A 26026-nucleotide genomic window follows, 5' to 3' on the forward strand; every position below is an offset into this window, starting at 1 on the left:
AAATAACAGTAGATCTTGGCAGATTGGCAAATCTTTAATATATTAAACAAAACATATCTGCTAGAAACATTCTATTTATATAAAAATGCAAAAAGACCCCTTTAAAGACATTTCTTTGGCATACTTTCCCCTCCCTCCCCCATGTATATTGCAAGAAGCTCTCTGTTGATATGTCATTTGCTTGTAATGTAAACAGACAAAAAAAAAGTAATTAATAATACAAAGCTTTTTATATAATACTGTCACAGTGCAGCAAGCATATATAACAACTCAGCATCAGCAAGACCATGTAGGCTGCAGTATCGACAATAAGGATTTAAATTGTATTAAATAACCAGGTGCAGTGAAATGTGGTTTAAGCTGTCGGTTGGGCAGAGAAGTCAAGGCAGGTGGGGAGCGGCAGAACTGCATTAAGCCCAGGCTGCCCCTGCCCTGCGGGGTGAGGGTTCCCCCAGGGTTTCTGCAGGTGAGACAAATCCACCACTAAGTGCCTTTTCCTCCACTGCCTGTGGCTCTCCCTCCCCGCCGGCCCCTGCCTGGTCCTGGTGACCCCTTGGGAGGTAGCTAAATAATTAAACTCATTTGCACACAGGAGGAAACTGAGGCAAGGGGAGGCTGGAAAGGGCGGAGGAGGCACCAGGCTCCCATCCCATCTCCTCTGCATCACTTTTGCAGTTGGGGTTGGCGTCAGCCGGGCTCAGTGCCGGACGAGGGGTGAAATACAGCCCAGGTCCAGTGTGGGCAGGGGCAGGCAGCAGGTAGAGCTGTACTGTACCAGCACAGTGATGGGGTGCTCCTTGCCCGGCTGCAGGGTAAGCAACCTTCTCTTCTTTTAAGAAACCTTCAAGACCTGGCAGGGGACGGCTCCCAGAGCCTGCTGCTGTCTGCAGTGTGGCTTTTTTATATGCATGCTAGAAAAAAGAGGGGACTTGTTTTTAAATGGGGAAAAATAAGTGCTTATCCAAGTTCCAGCCTTTTGAACATATCCTGTTAACTGTCCAAGGAAGGTCCCTAATTAATTGGCATTGTTCTCCCGCTCTCCCAGGAACGGCCCCTGCTCCCTGGCAGTTTCATCTTACACAAGTGCGAGGCTGGGAGCTGGGGGGTTTCTCTGCCTTCCTAAGAGCAAACCCAAGTATTTTCTGAGCGTGCATCCCTGGGTTAAGGACAAGGACCTGCTTTGGGTCTCTGCCCACAGCTTGGCTCTTTGGTGCTTTGGTGGAGAGGGTCAGTCTCGGCTCCGGCAGCAGCACGGCTCCGCCAGCCCACCCCATTGCATAGCTTATGCCTCTGAGGGCTTGGGAGCCTTTTCTGGCTGTGATTTTAGTGTCTGGCATTAGAACAGTGCAGACAATTGCCTCGCCTTGGAGCTGAGGCTCCTCTTACCTTGTGCTTGCTTTGCAATATGGCTTTTAGTTTGGCAGCCGCGTAACCCACAGGGCTGAACGCTGGCGTCTAACACACGTGGATAAAAACTTTTGCATGTAAAAACATTTCAGACGGAGAAGCTGCTCTCTGACTTGCTCAGAAGCAGCTTGCTCAGGCTGGGGTCACACAGGCATCGGTGCTATAGTGCCTGTACGTAAAGGGCACTTGGTGTGGTCCCCTCGGCGGGAATATTGCAGTCGTGGCACGAGCGGGCTATTGCCAAAGCGCCTGGGGGCATGCCCGCTCCCAGAGAACACTGGTTGGTAACGAGGCACTCGCATCACTTACTGATCTGTCTATACATATATACATTCAATAATATAGCTTTGAAAAATAGACATTTGTTTCCTCTGTATATTATAAAATAGCATTTAGGATCAGTCTTAAGTGACATGCAGGAGTGATTAAAGTACAGCTGCAATTCAGGCTGCTGAAGAGCAAGGATTGCCTTTCACACCGAGATCCCGGCGTTGCCGTGGGAAGCTTTGAGCCTCCACGGGGACGGGTCGGGCTCGGCATCGCCTTCCACCCGGGGAGAGCCGGAGCCCCCGGCCATGCCGCCCGTCCCCACTAGTGCACGTGGCGATTCCCGCAGCATCACCTCTTCACAGATGCCCTGAGCGGCTCCGGCCGTGGCTCCCAGAGGAAAATGCTGCAGTGCTGCGGCCATCCAGTCCTTCCCCACCCTTACACGGTGGTTTCGCTCTTCCAGAGGCCGGTCTTCATCCCGGCCACACTGTCGGCGCTGGCCAGGTTGATGTCGTATTTGCTGCCCTTGAAGCCGCCGTTATGGCTGGCCACGTTGAGCGGGTAGGACCGGCGCTTCGCCTCCTTCTCGGCGGCGCTGGCCTGCCGCAGGTTGTCCCTGCTGGCGCTTCTCCGGCGAGCCTCGCCAAAGTCAGGCGCCCGCCGACCGCCGTCGCTGCCTTCCGAGTGGCTGGGCACCGTCTCCCCATCCTGGGGGGGCCGTGGCCCCACACGGCCACTGCTGACGGGGCTGTTCCTGCCGCTGTGGTAGCTCTCGGAGTGGCTGTTGTGGAGGCTCCCGCTCTCGCTGGAGGGATGCTCCGAGGAGGGGCCCCGCAGCATTTTCAAGCGGTGGTGCTTCCCGTCCCGGCAGGGTTTAGTTCTGCCCCGGTGGTTCCTGCGGCCGTGGAGGTTGCTGGTGTGCCTGCTGGCACCGGTGATCTTGCCATCAGTGGGGTCTGGCTCCGGGCAGGCGGCCGGCCGGGCGTCCGCCTGGCTCTGGGCTACTTGCAGGTTGGTGAGCTTGCAGCGGCCCCCAGCTGAGCTGGCACTGCTGGGCGAGGAGGAGGAGGAGGCGGCGGAGTGAGCCGCCTCTGGGTCGCAGCCGATGAAGACCTGCGAGCCGTCCTCCGGCACCAGCCCGGGGTGGACATACGCCTGCATGGGCAGCGCGTTCCTGTAGGAGGGGCAGCAGGAGAACCAGGAGTTGAGGACGTCCCGGCGCCGGACGCAGTGGTGGATGAAGATGAAGAATCCCAGCACCACGGCGGTGACGCCGTAGAGGCAGCTGAAGACGATGTTCAGGTACCAGCGCTGGGACACGGCCATGGCGCCGAACGTCCACAGGGCGATGTACAAGGCGTGGGTGGTCACCAGTGCCCAGAATTGCACCTGCAGAGAGTAGACGCCATCCGCCTCGGGGCAGGGCGGCCCTGAGTTCAGCGTGACCGAGATGGACCCGGAGTCTGTCAGGATGTCACTGGTACCCCCCAGCCGCGGTGGCGGCTCCAGCGGCTCGGGGACGTCTTTCCGGCGCGACGGTCGGCACTGGAGGCTGAGCCCGGCGCAGAGAAAGTAAATCCAGGTGACGAGCAAAATGAAAGCCACGGGGACGTAGAAAGCCCCCAAGCTGGGCCGCCACACCAGCCAGCAGCTGTACGGGAGGAAAGGGGCTTTGATGAGCAGACCTGGGTGCCTGTGCAGCCGGCAGCCATGCATCGTGGTACCGTGATGCTCAGCCTCCCTGGCCCGATGGCACGGGCTCTGCGGAGGCATGCTGGCTGCCTGGCTGTTGTTTTCCCAATATAGGGATAGCTCTTGGGAAAGATCTCACCAGCCTTTCCCAAGCTTGCCTGGATTCCTGGCACTGCTGGTTCCCCTTGCCCAGGTGGAAGGAGGCCACCTGTTTTGGGGAGGAAGGCATGGTCGAGCAGGGACACTTACTAGGGGTTGTTGTCATGGTAGTTGTGGATGTTGACGGCTGCTGTGATCCCGCAGATGATGAGGGGGATCCCGCCGGCGATCAGGTAGAACCTGCACGGGGGGGGACGGTGTCACCGCACACCCGGAGCGAGTCCTCAGGAGAGCGCGGCACGGCTGCGGGTGGAATGGGCTTGTACGGCAGAGCGAGTCCTGCCCAGCCTCTGGACGTGGGGCAGGGGAAGCTCCCCCGGCTCCCTGCTCCCCCGCGGGGCCGGGGCGAGGGGAAGGGGCATTCGTACCGTAGCATGGGTCTGGGGGCCGGCTGGGATGCTTCCCCGTCCGGCTGCTGCGGTGCCTTCCAGGTCGCTTCCTTGTAAAGCACTCGGGCTTTCACGGCCATCCACAGCAGGGTGGAGAGGGAGGAATAGTGCAAGATGATGCCGACCTGTGGGGCAGAGGCAACGGTCGGGAAGGGAGATGCTGCAGACATGGCTGCGTCCCCACCGGTCACTGTCCTGCAGGTCTCGGCAGGGTGAAACCTCGCCGTGCTGGGCTCTGCGAATTGCAAAGCAGCCCCGAGCAGCGTGTGGTGGCTGTTCCCTCTCCCCTGGTACCAACCGCTTGGCAGACGATCAGGTAGCCGGTGAGGGTGATGCCTCCCGCGAAGATGGCGGCCGTCATGGCGATGTGGAAGCAGAGGTTAAGCAGCATGTGCCAGCCCTTCCGCGGGATGAGGATGGTGCTGGAAGAGAAGCACAACGGGCGCCCGTGAGCTCCTGCCCGGCCCTGAGAGGGACAGTTATTTGCGGCATGTGAGAGAGCCACAGCACAAATTCTGCCTCCGCTGCTCTGGAGGGATGCTCCGACACAGCCCGTCCCCAGCCCGGCAACTGTATGGCTGATAAAAGAAGCCGTGCACATAAGTGCGTGCATGTGGGTGAAGGACTGCTCGTAGCTGCTGGCAACGTGTCCGTCACGGGGCTCTCGTCAGGGAGCCAGCGGTGCTGGGATGCAGGGAAGGGGACGGCAGGAGCTGGGCTGGAGGGAAGGGATGCTCTTCTAGTGCCCCTGGCTCTGGGTTGTTCCTGGCTTTGGCTGGGCAGCATCGCGTTTCCATCGCGAGATGTGGGCTGATAGCACCGCCTGGCTTTGCTGGTGTTTGGTTCACTTATAGCAACGGGAATGGCTTGGCCTTACAGTTATCTAAATAAGTACTTGTTCAGTGTTAGATATTATAATTATTACTGGGTTCTTCCAACCGGGTAGTAGTTAGATGTGGACTGATAGTGTTGCTTGGCTTTAACTGTTAATAGTGGTTTCACTTATCATAAACTGAATGGCTTGGCCTTATATGTATCTCATTAAGTACTGTTAAGTATTTGATATAATAATTACTGTTGGGTTCTTCCAAATAGGTGATAGCTAGATGTGGACTGATAGTGTTGCTTGACTTTTTGTTAGTGTTTGCTTCACTTGCAGTAAGGGGAACGGTTTGGCCTTCTGTGTATCTCATCAAGTGCTCGTTAAGTGTTAAATATAATACTTATTATTGGTTGTTTTTTTTCTGAGAAAATGGTAATAGATGTGGGCTAATAATGCTGCTTGAATTTGTTAGTGTTTGTTTCACTTATAATAAGAGGAATGGTTTGGCCTTATATTTATCTCATTAAGTACTTGTTAGATATAATACCTATTATTGGGTTCTTCCTGAGAAATAGATAATAGATTTAGCTAACAATGTTGATTGACTTTATTAGTGTTTGTTTCACTTATAGTAAGAGGAATGTTTTGGCCTTATATGTATCTCATTAAGTGCTTGTTAAGTGTTAGATATAATCGTTCCTGTTGGGTACAGGGTAACAGATGTGGACCGAGAGCAATGCTTGGCTTCGTTAGTGTTTGTTTTGCTTAGAGCGGAAGGCTCTTCCTTTGGCCTTATGTGTGTCTCATCAAGTACTCGTTAAGTGTTAGGTATAACTATTGCTGTGTTCTTTTCGCTTTAAAGAAGGCAGCTTGTTGGTAGGTGGCCTGCTGAGATGGTCTCACCCTGGCTCATGCAGCGACTGTTGCCCTGGACCCCTCTGCATCCTGGTCGGGGGGCGGAGGGTGGGCTCGGTGTTAACTGGGGCAGTGAGGGGCTGCTGCTGCGCCTGGGGCTCCGCACAGGACCCGCTGCTGAGCTCTGCTCGCTGCTGCCTTGCAGGGGTGATGGAGGAGCGGTGGAGAGCCTTTGCCCCTGGAGGGAGCCCAGCACCGGCCTGGGATGAGGCTCTGGCAGCACGGCTGGCCCTGCTCCTGCCCTTTGCTAAGAATTGTCCTGTTCACTCCATCCTGCTCGCTCATGGGGCACTGCTTTTGTAGAGGGAAGGCCCTCCTGCTCCTGTCCAGCCCACCGCTCCGCTGCCCAGCGCCCCATTGTCCCCTTGCCTGGGGGCTCACTGGCCCCAGGGATGGGGCGATCCCATCCCTGAGTCCCAGCTGTTCACCATTTCTGACCCAACGAGGTCTCAGGGGGTCTTCACTCCCACCCTCAAAGTCCCACTCACCTCCTCCATACCTCACCTTGCAGGACAAGACACAGCCAACCAGCCCAAGGCCCCCATCGCCATAAAGGCAGGACGCATCCAGCCATCGCCCCACACCGGCTCCTGTGGCAGTGCCACTTGCCAGGCAACACGTTCCTGGAGGGCTACCTCCTCAAAACCCATGTCCTAAAGGGCCACGTCCTAGAGGACCATCTCCTGAAAGCCCCTCTCCTGGAGGGCCATCTCCTGAAGGGCCATCCCCTGGATGGTCATCTCCTGGACAGCCATCCCCGCACACCTTCCTCCCAGCCGTTGGCAGCAACTGGGGAGCTCCTCCAGCTGCCCACAGAGACACCCCCCCAAGCACAGCCCCTCCAACCATCACCACGGCCAAGGCTGGCACCAAGACGCTCACCCACCCGTGGTTGACGATGTAGGTGATGATGGTGGTGAAGAGGCAGAGCAGCAGCACGGCCGTGCAGGTGTACATGGCCGGGTGCAGCACCTCCACCGCGCCTCGCGCCTCGCTGGGGAAACCGCTCAGCTCCTGCATGGCACAGCACAGCCCGTCAGACCCCGTGCCACCCGTCCCCGTCCTCCCATCCCACCCCACCACCCCCCTGCAGCCCTCAGGCTCCGCACCCCTGCCCCGGCCAAGGCTCCCAACGCTGTTGCTCGCCCCCCACCTACCATGAGCACAGCCACGTTGCTGAGGTGCCGGCAGTGTAGGGAGGTGACGTTGGGCTCCCGGGCGGCCAGCTGGCACCCCTCGGCGCTCCAGCCCCCCATTCCCCCCAGCACCTCGAAGTTCCAGTATGCGGCCACCGGGTCTGCACCCTCCCCGGGGTGCCGCAGCGACACGGCCACCGGCTCTGACAGGTTTCCCACTCCGCAGCCATCTGCAGCAACAGAGAAATCTGGTCAGCAGGACGACAGACACCCCTCTGCCTGTCCCCTCAAAGGGGGCTGGGCATAGGGGTCCCCCCCACTGCATCCCATAAGCACACTGCCACCTCCCCAGGAAGACCCCCAGGGATGGCTTTGCTTTGCAGGAGCACCAGGGCACAGCCCAAGGACCCCCATGGAGCTCCATCCCCCAAGAAAAGCCCCACATGGGGCACCCCAGCCCCCCTGATAACAGGCAGCCCTTACAGGTCCCGGCGTAGATGACCGGCGTAGCCACGCTGCGGCGCTTGCCGTCGTCGGCCAAGCGGGAGGAGTTGCCCGTGCTGCAGAAGAGCTTGCCGTTGCGGAAGACCAGCAGCTGGAGCTTGCAGTCGGCCAGCGGCGTGGACGGGACGGGGCTGGCGAAGAGGCTGGGCGGCAGCTGGATGGAGGCCAGGGCGATGCTGTTCTGCGGGTGCATGGTCACTGGTGAGCAAGGGCCAAGTCCCTGCCACCCAGGACCCTCGCCTTGGTCCTCCGGCTTACCCATACCTTGATGTGGAAGCTGGTCAGGGAGACGTTGGGGCGCCCCGTGGTGCAGCGCAGCCTCAGCTGCTGGTCGGGCACGGGCTCAGCCCCCCGCTCAGCTGGGGGGGGACGCCCAGCCGGACCCCCGTCTCGCCGCTGGAAAGCCACGCAGCTCAGCCCCACGTAGCTCTCGGGCTTCACCACGTACGCCTCGAAGGCGATGTTGCGTGAGTTCTGCCAGGCACAGCGCCGCGGGGTGGCCATCAGCCCTGGCACGGCCAAAGACCCCCCCAGCATGGACAAGAGACCCCCAGCTCAGGCAGAGACCCCCAGCATGACCAGAGAGACCCCCAGCACAGGCAGACCCCACACCAGCAGCCCAACCACCTCCTCCTCCTCCCCCCCATCTCCAGGCAGCCCCCCTTGCCCCCCGACTCACCACCGCCATGTGCTGGGAGTTGCTGCTGAGTGTGTGGGCAGCGATCTTCTCCAGGGAGCGGACGATGCTAGTGCAAGCCTTCTCCTCCTTCTGCGACATCCACAGGATGTGGTCGTCCACCAGCATGATGTTGCTGGCCATCTCCACGATCACGTCCGTCAGCTGCGAGGACAGCAAGCGGCTCCGCAAAGAGCTACTGCCATCCCCAGCGGCAAACACCCCAATTCATGCTTTTCAACCCCAAAACCACTCCGTAGCACTGGGGCAAGCAGGGGACAGGAGCAGCGCTCGTTACCTGCTTGATCTGGTCCACGTAGCCAATAAACTTCTCTATCATCTGGGCCACGTAGAGAACATCAACCATGTCCGAGAAGTTGGCCGCCTCGGCCGTGTAGACGCGGAGCTGGTGAGCCAGGGTCAGGGCGTTGGAGGCATTGATGGGCATCTGCAGAGCGGCATGACCACGGTGGGGGGACGGTCACCAGCTGTGCCAGCCCCCAGGCACGGCCAAGCCCCCTCCCGGTCCTCGGCTCACCAGCACGAAGGTGTAGAGGACGCGGGTGATGTCGTTGGTGTAGAGGCAGTGGGAGTAGTCGCCCTCTTCCCAGCGCCCGGCGCGGTCGCAGCGCCGCCATGCCTGCTTCTCCGCCGCCGAGCCCCCGCCAGCCGGCCCCGCGGCGAAGGGGTACTGCAGGCAGGGCTGGTAGGCGGTGATGCCTGCCAGGGTGCGGGGCCACCTGCGGATGCCGATTAGATGGTGACCGTGAGGCACTTGCCACCAGCAGCCCCCATCCTGCTGCAGACGGGCACCCACACCCGCCCCAGCCTGCTCCCCCTGCCCAGCACCACGCCACGGCCCATGGGCACCACAGCCCCCAAATCCCTCCCAAAAGCCCCTGCCTCCCCTTGGCTCCAGGGGGGCTGAGGGCGATGCTCCCTAGAAAGCTGCCGCCCCCTCCCCAGTCCCGTAGCCCGCTCGGCTCAGCACAGCACAGAGGGAAGCAGCGGGCGGCAGGGGGGGCACCGCTAATTTAAGCCACATTGACTGTACCAGTAATTTATTTTCCGTAACGGCCCCGCTGGGGTTACAGCAGGCGCCCGGAGCCTTTCGTCTCATGCCAGAGAAATTCCAACACCTCTGCTGCTGGAGCCGGGCTGCGCCGTCGGCACGGGAAACGCTTCAAAAGCGCTCACGCTCCCTGCAGCCGCTAATCGCTACCAGACGCCCGGTCACCTGCGGTGAGCCCCCCGCCCCGGCACGCACCGCTCACGCTGTACGTGGCACGCACCACGCAGACCCCCACTCTGCCACGGCAGCCACCCTGTGGCCAGGCCACTGCCCGTCCCTACCTGAAGTCGCCACGGTTGTTGGTGACCCGCTCGGCAGGGCAGTAGGATGCGGATGTCTCCAGCACCACGATCTCCACCTTCTTGCTGACGTTGCCCTGGGAGGTGGAGACGGAACACTCCCACTCGCCGTTGGCAGAGACGTGGATGTTGGAGAGGATGAGCTCGCTGCGGGCAGAGGGGACGGGCTGGCACGGTGGGTCTGCCCCACAGCAAACCCACAGCAGTGGTCCCCCAAGCTTGGACACGTGGGGACACACCATGAAACACAGGAGGGGCCCACACTTGGCATCCCACCCATGGCACTTGGTACCCGCAAACCAGCAAGCTATGCAGCCACGAGTGTCCATCCCCATCCCCATCTCGTCTCCCTTGCTGTCCCTATCCTATCTCCATCCCTGTCCCCATCCCATCTCCATCACTGTCCCCATCTCATCTCCATGCCCACCTCATCTCCATCTCCATCCCATCTCCATCACTGTCCTCATCTCCATCCCCATCCCATCACTGTCCCCATCTCATCTCCATGCCCACCTCATCTCCATCTCCATCACTGTCCTCATCTCATCTCCATCCCCATCCCATCTCTATCACTGTTTCTATCTCTATCAGTGTCCTCATCTCATCTCCTTCCCCATCTTCAGCTCCATCACTGTCCTCATCTCATCTCCATCACCATCTCCAGCTCTATCACTGCCCCCATCTCCATCTCCACCCCCATCTCTGTCACCATTCCCATCCCCGTCCCCATCCTATCCCCATCCCTGACCTGGTGATGAAGGTGCAGTCATGGATGAGGCTCTCCTCCACGATGACGCCCGTCCGCTCGTCCTCCTCCACCAGCTCGCGGTTGTGATACCATCGGATCTGGGTGCTGTTGTCCAAGTAAGTGGCGGTGCACTGGAAGGGCAGCCGGTCGCCCTGGAAAACCACCTGGCGCAGCGACGGGATGAGGTGGTGGGTGTGCAGCTCCGGGGCGCCCGCTGCGGGGGACACAGCCGGCCGGGTGAGCCCGCGCCCCCGCCTGCCCCCACCGCCCCCGCCCCGGCCCCGGCTCACCGCAACGGAGCTGGTTCTCCCGCGCGCTGCGCAGGGGGAAGGCGTGGAGGTGCCGGGGGTAAACGCACGCCGTCCGCTCCGAGATCTGCGCCGAGCGGTTGCGAGCCCAGGGCAGCACCCACCGCAGGTTGCAGTCGCACGTCAGGTACTCGGTGGCAAAGTCCCTGCAAGGGCCGGCGTCACGGGGCGCCCGCGGGGCCGGGGCACGCCACCAGCCCGGAGACCCTCTGGCAGGGATGCCCCTGGGTGCCAAAATCCTGGGGCACAAACTCACACGACTTTCAGGGAGGGGAGCTCGTCGAAGACGCCAGGCGGGAGGCTGGAGAAAATGTTCCCGGACATGTTCCTGCGGGACAGAAGAGAAAGGCGGCGTGGAGGGGACCTGCCGGGAGAGGGAACACCTCCCAGGCCCCTCGCTGTGCCTGCACACCCCACCATGGCACCTGACAAAGGTGGGCACGGGGCAGCCGCAGCTTAACGAGCCCCTTAATGTGCCAGCCGGAGGCAAAAGGTAGGAGCCAGCCTTGGGATGCAGCACGGGGTGCAAAACTGCCAGCGATGCCCCGGGGGCTCCTCTCGAGAGCCAGAGGACGGGGCTGGCCAGGGGCTCCCCAGGGAGCTACTTACAGCCTGAGGAGGTTGGGGAGCCCCTGGAAGACGCTGGCGCTCAGGCAGCCGATGCGGTTGTTGGAGAGATCCCTGCAAGGCAAGCGGAGGGGCCGTCAGGGCTGGGGACGCCCCGTTGCGCCCGCTCCCTCCGGGCCAGCCCCGGGTGCTCCCTCGGGGGCTGCGCCGGCACTTACAGACGTTTCAGCTCGGGGAGGCCGAGGAAGGCGCCCGGCTGGACCGTGCTGATCAGGTTGTTCTTCAGGTCCCTGCGGGGAGACAGACACAGACCTCAGGGTGCGCAGCGGGGAGCCCCATCCACAGCAGACACAACGCCGTGGGACCGAGGGCACGAGAGCAGCCCGATGCCCTCCCAGCCTCCATCTCCCACGCGCGGGTTCCTCAGCAACCCCGGGCGCTGCAAAACCCCGTGCAAGAGCCTCATTAGCAGCTTTCCGTCCCATTTCCCTCTCGTTATCTCTCCAAAGGGCGCAGGGAAGGCGCGAGGCTCCCCGCCGCTCGCGGCGGGGGGGATGCCAGCCCCTCTGCACGCTCTGAGCGCGCACCGCAGAGCATCGCACGCCCGCGCACGCTGGCGGTGGCTGCCATCCCTCCTGCGCATTGTTTCCGGAGCAGCCGTATCCCGGCGGGTTATCTCCTGCGTGCTGGATAAGACCCTGCTGCAATTGCCAGCATGGCCCCAAAAGGACTTTGCGGCCCACAGGAAGCTTGTTTGGGTTATTAGCCTGATTGAAGGCACGTATCTAATCAGAGGCAAGCCAGGCGTGCGCCGGTGCGGGGTGGCTGCCATCACTGGTGGGGAGCACCGGTGGCATTGGCCACTCCGTCCAGCCCAGGGGACCGGTAAGGCAGCTCCTGTCGAGCACCAGTGCTGGCCGGGAGAGGAAATGGGATCCATATGGCAATGCCGTCTTTATTTATAGCGGTCTCCACGGTGCTCCTTGCCGGGTCGCCCACTGCTCTGCGTGCGGCACCGGGGACACCTCGTGAGCCGCAGCCCTTGTTTCAAGGCTACAAGCTGACAGCCGGGATGGGGGAGCGGTGCAAACCCTCCTGCAAAAGTCCTGGGGTGCAGGCGGGTGCGGGGGTCCCACTGGTGAGACGCGAGGGGCCACGCAGGGAGAGGAAACCCAGGCGATGCTGCCTGCACACCGTAAACACGCAGACATGCTTCGCTTCCGGACTAAAACTTACACACGTGGCTCCTGCGGGTCCCCAGCTGACCCCAAACAGGCAGGGCTCGGTGCGGAGCCGCACGGCCCCGCGGTGCAAACCAGGGGAAGGGAAGAGAAATGCGGTGTGACACCTTCCTGGCCGGCATCATCCTGGCCCCGTTCGGCCAACACAACAGCTCTGCCCACACCTGCCTTCCCCAACCTCCTGCAATGGGCAAAAGCATGTCCTGCCAGCTCCGATGGCCGGGTGCCCGGCCGGGTGTGCAGGCAGGAGTGCAGGCAGGAGTGCAGGCAGGAGTGCAGGCAGGTGTGCACAGGGGCCAGGTGAGCGCCGGTGCTGAAGGAACAGCTCCGCTCACCTGCATCGCCAACGCCGCCAACGCCGCCAACGCCGCCAACGCCAACACCCGCTGCACGAACACCCGTCCTGCAGACACCCCTCCTGAAAACACCCGTCCATACACGTCCAGGGAGACCATCTCCACCGGGACCCAGCCGGAGGTCCTCAGGGACCCCCGCGTCCCGGACGCCCACCCAGCACACACCACCAGCATGGCCCGCGGCGGTCGGGGATGCAGCGGCCAAAACACGTCCGCTGGCAAAACTCGGTGCTCCTGGCTCTTGTCCGCCTGCAGCCGGGGGCTGGGGGCTGCAGGGGACCACCGGCCAGGGATGGGACCCACTGGGGACCGCGCTGGGACCGGGGGCTCACGGCCAGCCCGGCGCACGGCCCCGCGGGGAGCCTTCCTCGCTCAGTCACTTCCTCCCCGCTGGCCGGGGGCCCGGGGCTGCTGCTGCTGCTGATTTACGATAAGGCTCTTCTCTCGGCACTGCAGTTGTTTGCCTTCGCGTTTCCGCCGGTCCCGGACCCCCTCCTCCCCCTGCCCCGGCGGGGTGACGTGCTGCAGGCACGAGCGAGCCGGCAGCGGCACAGTGCCACGTGTGCACAGGGACCCCCCCCCCGCCACCGTGCGCGCATGGGGACCCTGCAAAGCAACCGCCTCCTGCCCCGAGGAGCGAGCCTCGACGCGCGCAGCAAATCCCGCCACAGAGGGCCTGATCCAGCCCAGTGTAGCTGCAAGGAGCCCGGCACGCCGGGGCTGAGCCCGCAGCCACACACGCAGCTCCCTGTGCACAGCAGCACCCGCCGCAGCCCGGTGTAGACGGACAGATGGACGGACTCCATCCCCGTCACCCATGCTGTCACCCAGCCGAGCCCCCCTCGCAGCCCGAAGCCCCAAGGGGGGAAGCGCTGGCCCGGGCGGAGGGCAGGACGTTCCCAAGCGGGGCTGCGCTAATGAGCGCGGCCGCCTCGGCTGCATACCGGCCCCGCTCAGACTCATTAATCTCATTACGCCGCTACAAATCACTGGAGATGCCAAGCTGCAAGCTCGGAGGGGCGGTGGTCTGTGGGGGCACCCCGCACACCGCTGAGACCCCGGGAACGGGTTTCTCCCCATCGTGTTGGGATGCCGAAGCACCCACGGTGGGCAGCCAGGGTGGGCAGGGGCCCCACGAGCCCCAGGACGAGAAGCGAGGGGCCCCGGAGCCCCCACTGCGTCCCCGCCACACCAGCGCGGTTCCTCCACGGGGCATGTCTGCGCCGCGGCCCCAAACCGACCCGATGAAAACAATTACGGCTCCTGTCGAGAGCAATCAGGCGCGGTGCAGCGTGATGCTGGCCGGCCCAGGATGGGGGAGCGCTGCCTACAACCCCCCCCCCCAGACACGCTGGCGCTCCCCCTCTGACCCGCGTGGGGTTTCGGCACGGCAGAGGTGAGCGGGAGGTGACATGGGGTGGCTTCTCTCCCAGAGCACGGAGACTTTGAAGGGGACCCCAGGCACCGCGGGGGCTGCCAAACCACGGTCCCCCTGGGGTGCCAGCCCCCCAGCTCCACCGCAGCCCTTCCCAGTGAGTGCAGCGCCCAGGGCAGCCCCAGCTGCTCCCTGCCTGCGCGCATGTTAATCCCTCCTGTTAATGAAGGCTCGGTGCCAGGAGCAGGAAGAGGTGACCCCACGCTCGGAACCGCGCTGGGGAGGACTCGGCCATGGGAGACTACAGGGATACAGGGTCCTCAAGGACCTACTTCCCACTCCCCCCCTAAAACAGGCCCACGGGGAATTCCACCACTTTTAAATCCCAAACCAGCCCCAACACCATGCTCTGTCATGCCTGCTCCCCATCCCAGCGCCGTGCACCCCAACCGCAGTGCCACGCACCAGGCACCGTGCCCCCCGGGGTGCCTGCACCCCCACCCGACACCGTGCACCCCACGCACAGCGCTGGGCACCGAACACTGCCCAGGGGCTGGCACCCACCGGAGGCTGCGCACCCCAGAGCAATGCCACGAGTGGGCACTGTGCACCCCGGGCGCCACGGCGCGGCCCCGCAGCCCCCGTGCCCGCCGGAGCAGTTGGGCTCTGCTGCGGGTCGGGGCAGGTGCACGCCCTGTAACTCGAACAAGATCCGCATTAATAAACGCTTCCTTGTTCGGGCTAATGAAACGCAGGCGGCTGGGGGTCCCGCTGCCCCTGGGGAGCCCCCGTGAGCCCCACAAGCCCCTCAGCTGACAGAGCCGGTGTCCTGGGGCTGTCCCAAATCCTCAGCCGGGCTGTAACCCTCCCCAGACCCGCTGCTGGCCAGAACGCACCGGTGCGGTCGCAGAATGGCCCAGGCAGTGTCTTTCCGGGGGGGTCCCCACAACCCCGGGCACGCTGCCTGCCCCTGCCTGCCGCCGCCTTCACCTCCCCACTGCCTTGCCCATCTGCACCCAAAGTGATGCCCTGCGGGAAAATGCGAGGCCAGGCGCTGCAGGGCAGGGACCCGCCACCCAACAGAAGGGGAACCCACAACCGTGTGCCACAGACGATGCCAGGGAAGAAGCCGGCTGCGGTGCACAGTGCCCGCGGACGCCGGCAGCTGGGCCACCATCACACCGGGTGAGCATCCCACGGCGGGAGCCCACCCGGCCCCGCTCGGCGCAGGAATGCACGAGACCCTCGCGGGGCCGCGGTGGGGAACAAAACGCCCTCAGTGCGCTGGTCCCCGCTCCTGCATACCTACAGATCAAACCCATATGGGGGCCATAAATCTCCCCTTATTACAGCTCCCTCCATAGAGATGCCTTTCATGGAGAGATAAGAAAGTTGACTTTGTTCGGGGGGACAATGTCGCTTTTCATACCGGCCCCCATGGACCGCGGCCCCCCCTGTTGCCTCCTGCCCCGGCATAGCTCCCGGGGTCCCCGGGATGCCCGTGGGTGCCAGCAGCAAACCCCACTGCAGCACCCGGGAGCGATGTCAGGAGCAGGACCCAGACAGTGCTGCCGGCACCCGTCCTGCTCGCACCCCATGGAAGCTCTGCCTGCATCCCGCTGCCCACCCCTCCTTCCATGACCCCCCCAGCTGCCCGCCGGGCACTCACAGCTTCTCCAGAGCCCGCAGCCCGAAGAAGGAGCCGTTCTCCAGCACTGTGATCTTGTTGTTACTCAGCAGCCTGTGGGAAGAGCAGAAGAAGAGGGGAAGCCCCGTTACTCGACCTGCCAGGCAGCCCCCGTCCGTGGCCCGGTGACCCACGGGGCTGGAGGGCGAGTGGGGACGGCCAGACCTGCCATGAGAAGTGGCAGCCCCGCCTGTGCCACCGGGACGGTGGCGATGGTGAAAGTCTCAGGGACAGGCTTGCACGGCCGAGTGGGGACATAGGATGCAACGGCCGTGTCAGGAACCCGTGGCGTGGTCCACACGCATGGTGGCACCGGGCTGGAGGTGCCCAGGGCTGTGCCAGCTCTTGGGGCATCGCTCCTGTACCTGGGCCTGGGTGCAAGGAGCTGCATATGCAGGCGATGAGATCCCCACCCCAGCACCCATACCGAGAGGGCACCCCGAGAACCTGCAGCCAGGAGGGGACCCCATGGCACCCCCAGGTCTTGCCCTCCACCAGCCTGACCCCCTGCGGTCATGGCACTGTGGCCATCCCAGGAGCCTCCCAGCACTGAGAGTTCATCCCAAAATAAAGAGCTTTGCTGGCCAAAGGGGCCCTTGTGGGGTAAGAGGAGAGGGAGGGAGGGCACAAGCACCCGACAATTCAGCCAGAAGCTCATTAAAGCGCATCAGTGGCAATTAGCAGAGCCAGAACCCAGCCTGGGGACGGGAGCCGGCTCTCGGGGACCAGAGGTTCTTCCCGGGAGCTCCCGGGCGGCCGCGTGGGCACCGGCGACACTTCCACCGGCAAACGTGATCCAAAAGCGGAGCGGGGGCAGCCGCCAGCCGGGGCCGGGAGGGCACCCTGGAGCCCCGGCCAGAGGAGAGGCGTGGGGGAAAAAAGGGCTCATTGAGGGCCAGAGCCGGGGCTGTTTACACACGGGCGGGCTCTGCAGCGGGGCTGAATGGCGGCTGTGTGCTGCAGAGCTCCGTCTCCTCCAAACACCCAGCCTGTGGCAGCCGTCACCGGCCACGCTCGGTTCTCCCTGGCCGGGCTCCCGCATTGGGGCTGCCCCGGGGAGAGGACAAGACCGGGACCGGGACCTGGCTCAGGGTGGGGGGCTGCATTGAAGCGGGGGGCAGCTGCCAAACCCCCAAAAGGTGGTGGGGATGGAAGGGTTGGGGGGCAGTCCCCCTCCCCACCTTGTGCTGCATCCTGTGCTAATGAGGAGCCGCCACCGGGCACTGCCGTGTCCGCGGGGCCCTGCGACCTGGCCGGCGGCAGGGAGCGGAAGCGTCCGGCAGCCCCGCCAGCCTGCAAATTGCTTCCACACGCTGGCGGCCGGAGCCGTCGTGGCCAGGGCCATGTCTCGCCCTTTCCTCCCTGCGGGGACCCTGCTTTCGCAGGGTTTGGCTCACCCCAGCACTGCAGCAGCGAGCGCCAGCGCCGACCGACGGTGCTCGTAGCCCCGGGATCCCACCCGGAGCGGGGAGCAGCAGGGATGCTCCCAGAGCAGCATCGTTGCCGGAGCAGCCCCGGCTCCCGGGCACGGCAGCCCCACGGCGTGCCTTGATTCCCCGTCACGTCGTCGGTGGGGGCTGTTGCTCAAGGCCGTGCCGGCCCCAACGGCTCCAGAAGGTTTTAATTCCAGCGGCAGCAGATTTCACAACCCGGCAAAGCCTCCGCAGGCTGCGCGCGCATGGGGGGACCTCGGGGGCTCCCTGCTAAAGCTTAGGGCAAGCAAAAACCCCCTGGCTTGGGGGCCAAGTTGAGATGCAGGATGGACCCTGCTGAAACGGTCCTTGGGGCTGCATGAGCTGCAAACGCAGAAACCAGACGAGCGCAGGAGACTCCGGTCTCAGACCTCCTGTGATTGCTCCCGCACCCTGGTCCGGGGTGGCAGGGGGGTCCTTGGCATGGCCAAGGACACGTGGAGCCTTTGGGCAGGGGGGAGGCCGGGCGCCTCCGGCATGCTGGACCCAGCTACGCCAAAGCCTCCTCCCAGGGCATGGGCTTTGCAGGGGGTTACAACCACGGACGTGCTTCCAGCACGGCAGGCAGAGAGCAGGCAGCCGGCTGCCTGCATCGGGGAGCCAGCGCACCGGAGAGCTGCAGTCCCCGGTTCCCCCCCCGCCAAGGGCTGAGCCCCGATGCCGCGGATGCTCGCTTTGTTCGCGGACCCCTGGGACCATCTGCGCCTCTGCCATAAAAACAGAACTCCCCGCCTTAAAAGGCAACGCTCCCGCGGCCCCCATGCCATCGGCCTCCCCTGTGATCTGCAGCCAGGCGGCCGGGCCAGCAACCCGCCCGCCGACGGCCGGGAAAACAGCCGTGGGACACCCTCCCCGTGGGGTACTTTGGCCAAGGGTGAAGCCACCCTCGGACCCACTGGCCCCTCGGGGAGTACGGGAATGTCCGGGACCCCGGTACGGTGTGGGGGGACCCCGAGCTGTGGGCATTGCCCACCCCTGCGACACCCCGCTGCTTGGCGCCTGGTCTGCCCTTCCTTAAGGAAAAGAGGTCCTTGACCAAAATGAGCGGTCGGCACACGAAAATTACACTGACAGTAACGATCTGACTGAAAGGTTTTTTTCCTGGTAAAACTTTTTCTCGGTAGCCACCCTGGCTCTTCTTCTCCCCATCCTGTAGAAGCCAGCCAGGTCACGCACCCCCGTTACAACTCACATCCTCAAACACGGTTTTATTTTGTTTTCTCTAGTTTTATGGATATTATGTTCCAAAATGCTTTCCGTTTTTTTTTTTCCAGGAAGTTCTCATCAGGCTCCACAGGATTTTCCGTTCCCGTGCGTCTGCAGGCAACAGAGCCGTATGTGGGTCCCCGGCATTATCCCCTTACAGGACATTAACTCAGAAACCCCAAAATACAATGGAATAAGTGTGCCTGCAAGACCACCCCTACCCAGCACACGGGGGTCACAGGCGAGCAGCCCCCGAGCCCCACTGGGGCAGCACGGCCCCACACTGGGACCCAGCCCTCGGCACACAGGATCGGGGCTGGACCCAAACCCCCCAGCTGGATTTCAAACTCCAAAAGCTGCCCCTGCTCCTGGCCAGGAGGAGGGATCGGCTGCGGGGGGAAAGGGGATGGGGGGCTGGAAGCAAACCCCGCTGCCCCCCAATCCCCCCGGCTCGCCGTGACCAAGGTGGCTGTTGCCACCGGTCGGCTGGGGACCGTGCCGGGCAGGGGTTGCGGTGGCTCCCCGGATGCTCGCCGGGGTCCGCACGGGGCCGGGGGTGCAAAGGGGACGCGATGCCCCCGTGTCCCAGCCGTCCGCAGGCTTGGCAGGCCATGAAAGCACAGCTGTGCTCCTCCAGAGCCGCCGCTCGGCCGTGCCTTGGCTCCAGCCCAGGCTGGGACTCCTCACCTCGGCAGCGCCGGCAAACGCCCCACCAAGAGGTACCCCCCAAGACGGGTTCGGAGCGATGCGCCCGGCGCGCACCCCCAGCCCTCGACGCCCGATCGCCCTCGTGCCACTCCAGCATCCTCCCGTCCAAAACGACGCCTTCAGCCCACCCGGCCGCCCCAAGACCCTTCGGCATAGCGGTGGGTGGGTGGGTGGGTGGGCTCCCGTCGCCTGCCGGGGACAGCCCCGCCACTGGGACAATAATCGGCTAATTGAGCGATGGCTGGAAAAGTCTCTCCGGACAATGCGGGGATTAAGGACCAGAGCATCGAGTCAAACGGAAACGATGGGGGGATGCTTGGTGGGGACGGGGGCGGCCGGGCGGCGGGAGGGAGCATCCTCCCATCCTGGGGGGATTCAGCCTTGGAAGGGGTTCAGCATCCCTGCTCCAACCCGCCTGCGCTGGGGCTCTCCGGGCTTGGACCTCAGGAGGCTGCAGGCTGAGAGATAGAGAGATCCCTTCTTCTTCTTTTTTTCACCTCAAAAAGAGGAGCCAAAAAAAATGAAAAAAACAAGATTGTTTTTTCAAGCGTGCTGGAATCCACTTGGATAAATAACGGCTCCAGAAACTGGGCTGCTGAAACAATAAACTTCCTCTGGACCCAACCAAAAAAGGACGCGGGGAGACGGTGGCTCCCCAGCCCGTGCAGGCAGGGGAAAGGCACAGGCAGCGGCACGGAGGTTAATAAGGGGGGGCCGCGGTGGGGGCGGGGAGGCCGGCTATGCTTTTTGCTCTCCAAGTGCATTAATTCAAAGCATATGCTCGCAGCAGATACGGCGCAGGCTGCGCCCCGAGCAGAGCTCGCCGGCTTGCAGAGGGATTTTAGGAAGAGAAAAGAGGGGCCCCAGGGCTGGCGAGAGGTGCTGAGGGCTCCGGCACTGGGAAGGGCTCTGGAGGCGGCAGCATCCCAGAGGGACCCTGCAGCTCCCACCCCAATGGGGCTGAAGACCCCTCGACGTGGCCGGGGCCACCCCCTCCCCACTTCGTTTGGGTGCTCGGGGGCTCTTCCCCTCCCCACGACGTGCGCGGGGCGTTGCCTCCAGCCTCGCGTCACGCCGGGCTATTTCGGACGGTGAAAATTATTGTTCCAACCCTCGGCTTTTGTTAGCACAGGAAAAATAAGCCCCGGAGAGAGGGCGAAACCTCCAGAGCTGGCGCAGGGCGGCAGGGCCGGGGTGCTCCGATGCACCGGGCAGCACCATGACCCACTGCCCCTGGAAAAACCAAATCTGCCGGACCTGCAGCCCAATAAATAACAAATAAAAAGCTGAAAAAAGGTTTGGGAAAGAAACCATCTGCAGGGCCCAGGATAAACTGGCCTCGGAGAGGGGAGTTCAAGTAGAACTGGAAATTGGTCATAAGTCAAAGCCCTCTATTCCCTGCAGACAATCTGTAATTTCAGTGCAATCAAGCTGTGCACATAAATGAGGCCTGTGCTGGGATTCCACATCTGGAAGAGGTTTGGGCTCCCGCCCGTGTGACAGCGGGGCTGGCCGCGGCCGGCGCAGCTATCTGCGTCTCGTTAGGGATACAGTGCTTTTTCCATTAGGTGATTAGCACAGGGGTCAGCTGGAGGGGGAGGGAATTAAAGCCTTGTTAATACACGTCTGCAGAGCCCCGGCACCTCGCAGTCACGTCGGAGGGATGTCCCTGAGAGGTGCCAAACCCCCCAGCCCCGAACCACGGGAAGACCACGGTCCTGGGAGGCTGGACCACGATGGAGGGGCTGGGGGAAGCGCTGTGCCCCAAGCTGTATCGGTGCAAACTCCGCTGAGACAGCTGCAGCCGGGTGAGTTCTGCAGGGCTACGAGTCAAAAAGGGGTGACAAGTCAGTCTGTTAGGGTTGGCATCCCTCCTTCCTCCCTGCGACGAGCTGGGGGCAAGAATTAACCTCTAGGTATAAAACGGGGCAGGTGTCAGAGAGCACACGCCTTGTAATGTCTGCTGGGGTTGCACAGGGATATCGCACCCCTGTGAGCATCATCCTGCTAGCCGGACCCCACACATGTCCCCATGCCGACTCCCTGCTCCGTGATGAAGGCAGCACTTCTGCCTGCACCGGTCCCGGCAGGCCGCTCCGTACCCACTGGCTGCAGGTCTCCCCACGGCACGAGTTTCTCAGGTAGGACCAAAGACCGGCAGGAGATGGCCGGCACGGCCGTGGATATTTAGGCAAGAACCGAAGCGCCCGGTCTCCCTGTCGTGCCACCATCCCGCAGCTCCAGGGGCTCCAGCACCACGGCCCCGGCCGTCGCACCCATCACCACGATGGAGCAGGGCCGCCGGTTCCCAGCACCCCCGGCCGTGCCGGGTCTGTTCCCTGCCACCGCGGTTTCCCCACATGGAGTTAATTTCTGCAGCTCCACATCTGCGGGCACTGGTTTGCTCTCTCCCAAAGCAGCGATCCCTGCGAGGGGCCGAGGGAAGAGAAAAGGAGCTGCGGCTCCGCTCGGCAGACGGCTCGCCGTGAGAAACTGCCACGTCCCCCGGGATACCGGGACGCCACGGCCGAGCCCGGCGCTGGCTGAAGGGCAGGTCCCCGGTGCCACGGGCATCCCTCGTCCCTCATCCCCTGCTCTGCCCATCCGCAGGCTGCGATGCCAGCGAGTGTTTCTCAGGCGCGGGGGGTAAATAAGCAGCAGCTGCCGCAGAGGCAGCCTTGGATTCCTCAGCGCAGGCCTAATAATTAAAGATAAATAAAGAAGTAAACCGAGAGTGTGGGAAAAAGCCAAATGAGAGCCGGGGTGAGGGACCCGCAGGGCAGCAGACCTCCTCCGGCCGCCCGTGTGTCCCCAGTCATCGCCCAGGCGGCCGGAGCTGCGGCCGGGACAGCAGCCGGCAGCGGCTGGGAAGAGCCTCCCCCCATGCGCAGCATCAGCGCTGCTCGTTAGCGCTAACGCACGCCTGCTTCCAGGCCGGACCGGACGAAGACTGGAACAGGGCTCCGCTTTTAAGCGTTGCTCTGCACAAAACACATTACGTGTTTCCTGCGACTGGGACAAGAGTGATGCTGAGCAACCCCGGGGCACACAAAGGAGCCCTGCTCAGACCCGGCTCACCCGTGGGGCTCCAAATTTGGCTGTCCCCAGCGGGGTGTCCCCCAAGGCACGTGCAGCCCTTGCCACGTGCCCAGGCCCCGCTGCCTCCTCCGCTCCCTGCCCGCACCCCAGCGGCTCCAGGAGACTCTCCTGAAGCCGGAGCCTCTGGTTTTGATTGTTCCATCTGGAAAGGGTTTAGAATAAATCATGTTTACTGCACGAGAGCAGAGCCCAGGGTCACCGCATATTTGTAGGTTTCTGCCTACGCCTGTAGGTTTCATGTCACGTTTTAGTGGGATCGTGTAATGCCCTAATGCTTCTGCACGGTCATCCCAGCCCCTCCGAGGGAGCCGGCCCCAGCACGGACGGCTCCAAACCGCCCCGTCCCACTGGACACAGCCCTCCTCGGCTGCTTTGCCGGCTCGGGGCTGCAGTGGGGCTCGACTCGTGCTCAACATTGCGGTTACGCTCGCTCATGCTGGAGAAAGTACCAGAGCAGGCAACTAATCAGATGCTTTTCCCAAATACAGATTGACAAAAGACTCAAACGTCCCCATGGGTATTTGCGAGGGGCTGACGTAAAAGAAAGGGTCGTAGGAGGAAAGAAATGAAGAGCAAAGCCTGTCCGAGGGAGAGTGTGACTGGAGAGCCCAGCCTCCACCTGCCCTGCAGCCCCCCAGCGTCCCCCCACCAAGGGAAGCCCAGGACACACATCGGAGCTGCTGCTCCAGCACGATTTACGCTTTTATTACGACCGTCGCACTTCAGACCCTGCTCGTGGCACCCACGCAGCACAGGCGTGTTTCACGGCCACACTCCACGTGTGGGACGGTGGCGTCAGCTGGGTCCCCTTCACAGCCACCCCGTTTTCACAAAGCGGACATCGTCACCCCAAAACGAAGCCCCTTTGCAGCGAGCGGCACGGCACGTGGAGAACCAAGAGATGCTTAGAAACAGCAGCGACTCCGGCGCGTGAGTGGCAACACGACCGAGCGGGTTCAAGCACGTGAGAGTGGACGGGACCAGGAGCACGGCAGCCCCCAGCCCAGCCCTGCGCAGCCCCAATCCTCCGCCGCGTCCGACAAAACCCCCCCGAGAAGCAGAAGGTGGAGAGCCGAGGCCGTGGGCACGCTCGCGTGGGCAGGCGGGCAAGCAGGCACGGCCGCCCTCACGGGATGACACTCTGGGCAAAAGCAACGTTCCCTCCAGCAACGGCACTGCCGGCCCTGCCTTCCAAACCAGATTTTAATTCAAACATCTCCTCCGGAGTTATAAATAAACCCTGCAATCCGCTGCTGCAGCGAGCAGGCGTGCCGGCTGCCAGCGTCGGCCGAAACCCCAACCCTCCCCGGCACCGAGGGTGCGAGGAAGTTTTTAGGAAGCCAGCGGCAGCTGTAGAGCCTTTGCGCAAACCCGAAACCCGCTCCCTGCTCCCGATTTCTTTTCAGCAAATATTTCCACTTTCAAACAAAAACATCCTTCCCAGCACTCAGGCAGCAAACCCTGCGGAGGGAAGCGTGGAGAAGGAGCCCGTTTCCTGGATTTCCAGCTCACGTCCACACTTTAAACCCGCGCTGCTGCCGCGCCGTGGGGAGAGCGGGGTCCTTTCCGTTATTCTAGAGCCGCAACACCCCGCTTTCACGCAATTTAAACAAAGTTATGCAGAACCCAGCAACGCGTCTGTTGGGACGGATTCCCTTCCGAAGTGACAAAATACGTGAAAAAAAGTCACCGTTTGCCCTGCGCTCCCCGACACCGCGGGGCTTTGCCCCCCCCACCCCATCTCCCTTAGCCCCACCAGCACCTGCCCGCCCGTGGGAGCGCGGCTCCGGGGAGCGGTACCCACCGCCGTGGGTGGGTGGGTGGGGGTTACGGGGGTCTCCCCGCTGCTCCAGCCCCCCCCCCCCCCCAGCTCCCCTCCTCCCCGGGGCGGGAGGGGCCGCCGAGCGGTACGGGGCGGGCTGGCCGCGACCCACGCGTGGGCTCCCATCCTTTTCGCAAGGCGGGGGGGGCGATACCCGAGGGTCGGGGGGACGATACCCGGGGACCGGGGGGTGGCGATACCCGGGGGCCGCGGTACTCACAGCGTGGCGGTGCCGTCGGGCAGCAGGCGCGGCTCGGGGGGCACCGGCAGCCCCCCGCCGCTGCAGACCACCCGTCGCCGGGGTGCGGCGGGACCGCTGGGCGCTTTGGGCCGTTCGGCCCCGCACTTACAGCCCAGGCTCTGAACGGGGCAGCTCCGCGCCGCCGCCGCCCCCCCCCCGCCGCCGCCGCCGCCGCCGCCGCTCAGCGCCGCCGCCAGCAGCACCAGCGCCGCCGCCGCCGCCCGCCGCATGGCCCCGGCCCCGGGCCACGGGCTCCGGGCTTTCGGGCTCCGGCTCCGCGCCCGCCGCCGCCCCGCTCCCCGGGGCGGCTCCGGCGGCGCCGCCTTCCCCCCGCTCGCCGCGCTCCGCCGCCGGGCCTGGCGCCTCCCCCGGCCCGCCCCGCCCCGGCCCGGCCCCGCCGAGGGCATCGGCTCGCCTCCACACCCCCCCCCCCCCTTTTTTCCCCACCCGGAGCGGGAGCCTGCGTGGAAGAGAGATGGAGTCACCCCCCCCCCCCCCGTGGGCAGGGGCCGGAGCTCGGAGCGGTCCTGGAAAGCTGGAGCCTGCGTGGGAGAAAGCTGGATTTCCCCCCCGTGGGCAGGGGCTGGAGCGCCGTGGGGTCCCACAGGGAACCCAGGCTACGGCCCCCGTGGGTCAGAGCATCCTCCCAGAGGGCGAGAAGCTCCCGCCCTGCCTGGAGCCCTGGGCATCAGCAGGGAGGGCTGGAGCTCGTGGTCCGGACGGTGCGATGCTTCGCTGTAGCATCCCAGCTGCGATAAGTACAAGGTGCTGCATCCAGGGTGGGTGCACACACGTGGCCCCACCAGCCCTCCCACCGCCTGCTGGGACCCCGGAGGAACCCCCTGCACAAACTCACGCAGTTCCCTTCGTGGTCACATCGCTTCATCCCCTCCTGGCCTCCGCTCCGCAGTTAACACTCTTCCCTTTTTGCCTTCCCTGTTTGCTTCACTGGTTTTCACACCAAGTTCAATATTTTCCTTCCCGCTCCCCCCCTCCCACGTCCCTGCTGCCTCTTGCGCTGCCCCCAGCCCTCTCTCCCCCCGGGGCTCGACGTCTCTGAGGCCACGGCTCACACAGCTTCAAACCAGAAGGGATCAAAAGCAGGCAATGAAGTCTCCAGGACCCCGTGCCAGGGAGCGGAGGAAGAGGGTCATGGAAGGACGACAAGAGACGACTCTGGGAATGTGGTTTCTCCCCAGGACCAATAGTTCCTGGAGGGGAAAAGAAATTTACTCCTTTCTCCAAATAAATACAACTCGCTGTGGCAGTGGGCGTCGGAAAGAGGAGATACTCATCAGCACACACTCCCAAGCTGTTTCCACATGCACTTTTGTTTGGGAGTGTAAGCAGCCCAGTTCCCGCACAGCTCGTTAGCCGCTTAACTAGTGGTTGCCTCCATTCCATCTCTTCCCTGCCCCGGTGCTTGCTGCCTCCAGCCAGGCAGGGACAAGGAGCACGGCCCCGAGGGCTCTTCCGTGGCCTGTCGCACCCCTGTAGGGGTCGTAGGATCCCAGAGTCCTGGAGACCAGCATCATCGTGTTAGTAAAAAAACCAACAATCAGCAGCAGCGTACCCACATCTTCCCTCTTTCTTTTTTCCTTTTTTTTTTTCCTTTTTTCCACTGAGCAAAATTTCCACTGCAGAAATTACCCTCCCGTGCTCAGCACTGCAGGATGCTGGTCCCAGACCCTGCAGCTGAAGCTGGAAGAGCAACAGGAAACTGCTTGTGTCCAGTATCCGCTCAGAGATCCTGCGAGCATCTGCACAGCATGAAACCCCTCCCAAAACCCAGAATGGTGAGCTGTGCCTCCCACTTTAAACATTGCCGAAATCAAGAGTGGTTTTCACTCCTTC

General features: G+C 63.0%; 1 protein-coding gene across 1 annotated transcript; it reads right to left on the reverse strand.

Annotated features, from left to right (window-relative positions):
- Window positions 1-13: 13 nt before the first annotated feature.
- Window positions 14-24496, reverse strand: ADGRA2 (adhesion G protein-coupled receptor A2). The gene is made up of 19 exons (XM_075043488.1): window positions 24152-24496; window positions 15607-15678; window positions 11184-11255; window positions 11008-11079; window positions 10655-10726; window positions 10381-10544; window positions 10091-10304; window positions 9325-9489; window positions 8510-8711; window positions 8270-8419; window positions 7975-8136; window positions 7560-7769; window positions 7275-7476; window positions 6813-7021; window positions 6542-6669; window positions 4216-4339; window positions 3897-4042; window positions 3619-3708; window positions 14-3328 (listed from the first exon to the last, which is right to left on the reverse strand). Exons 1-19 carry the CDS (start codon window positions 24400-24402, stop codon window positions 2116-2118), a joined length of 3918 nt encoding a protein of 1305 aa, XP_074899589.1. The 5' UTR covers window positions 24403-24496; the 3' UTR covers window positions 14-2115.
- Between the last annotated feature and the right edge of the window lie 1530 nt (window positions 24497-26026).

The sequence above is a fragment of the Buteo buteo genome, chromosome 12 (assembly GCF_964188355.1).
Source record: "Buteo buteo chromosome 12, bButBut1.hap1.1, whole genome shotgun sequence".
Classification (NCBI taxonomy): domain Eukaryota; kingdom Metazoa; phylum Chordata; class Aves; order Accipitriformes; family Accipitridae; genus Buteo; species Buteo buteo.

What these genes read in the sequence shown, in the direction of transcription:
- ADGRA2 (XM_075043488.1), bottom strand. Translation starts at nt 24,402, where the DNA reads ATGCGGCGGGCGGCGGCGGCGGCGCTGGTGCTGCTGGCGGCGGCGCTG. An exon ending in CCCGACGGCACCGCCACGCT is followed by an intron (nt 15,679 to 24,151) that starts GTGAGTACCGCG and finishes CTCTTCCCACAG; the next exon opens with GCTGCTGAGTAACAACAAGA. An exon ending in ACCTACATCGTCAACCACGG is followed by an intron (nt 4,340 to 6,541) that starts GTGGGTGAGCGT and finishes CTTCTCTTCCAG; the next exon opens with CACCATCCTCATCCCGCGGA.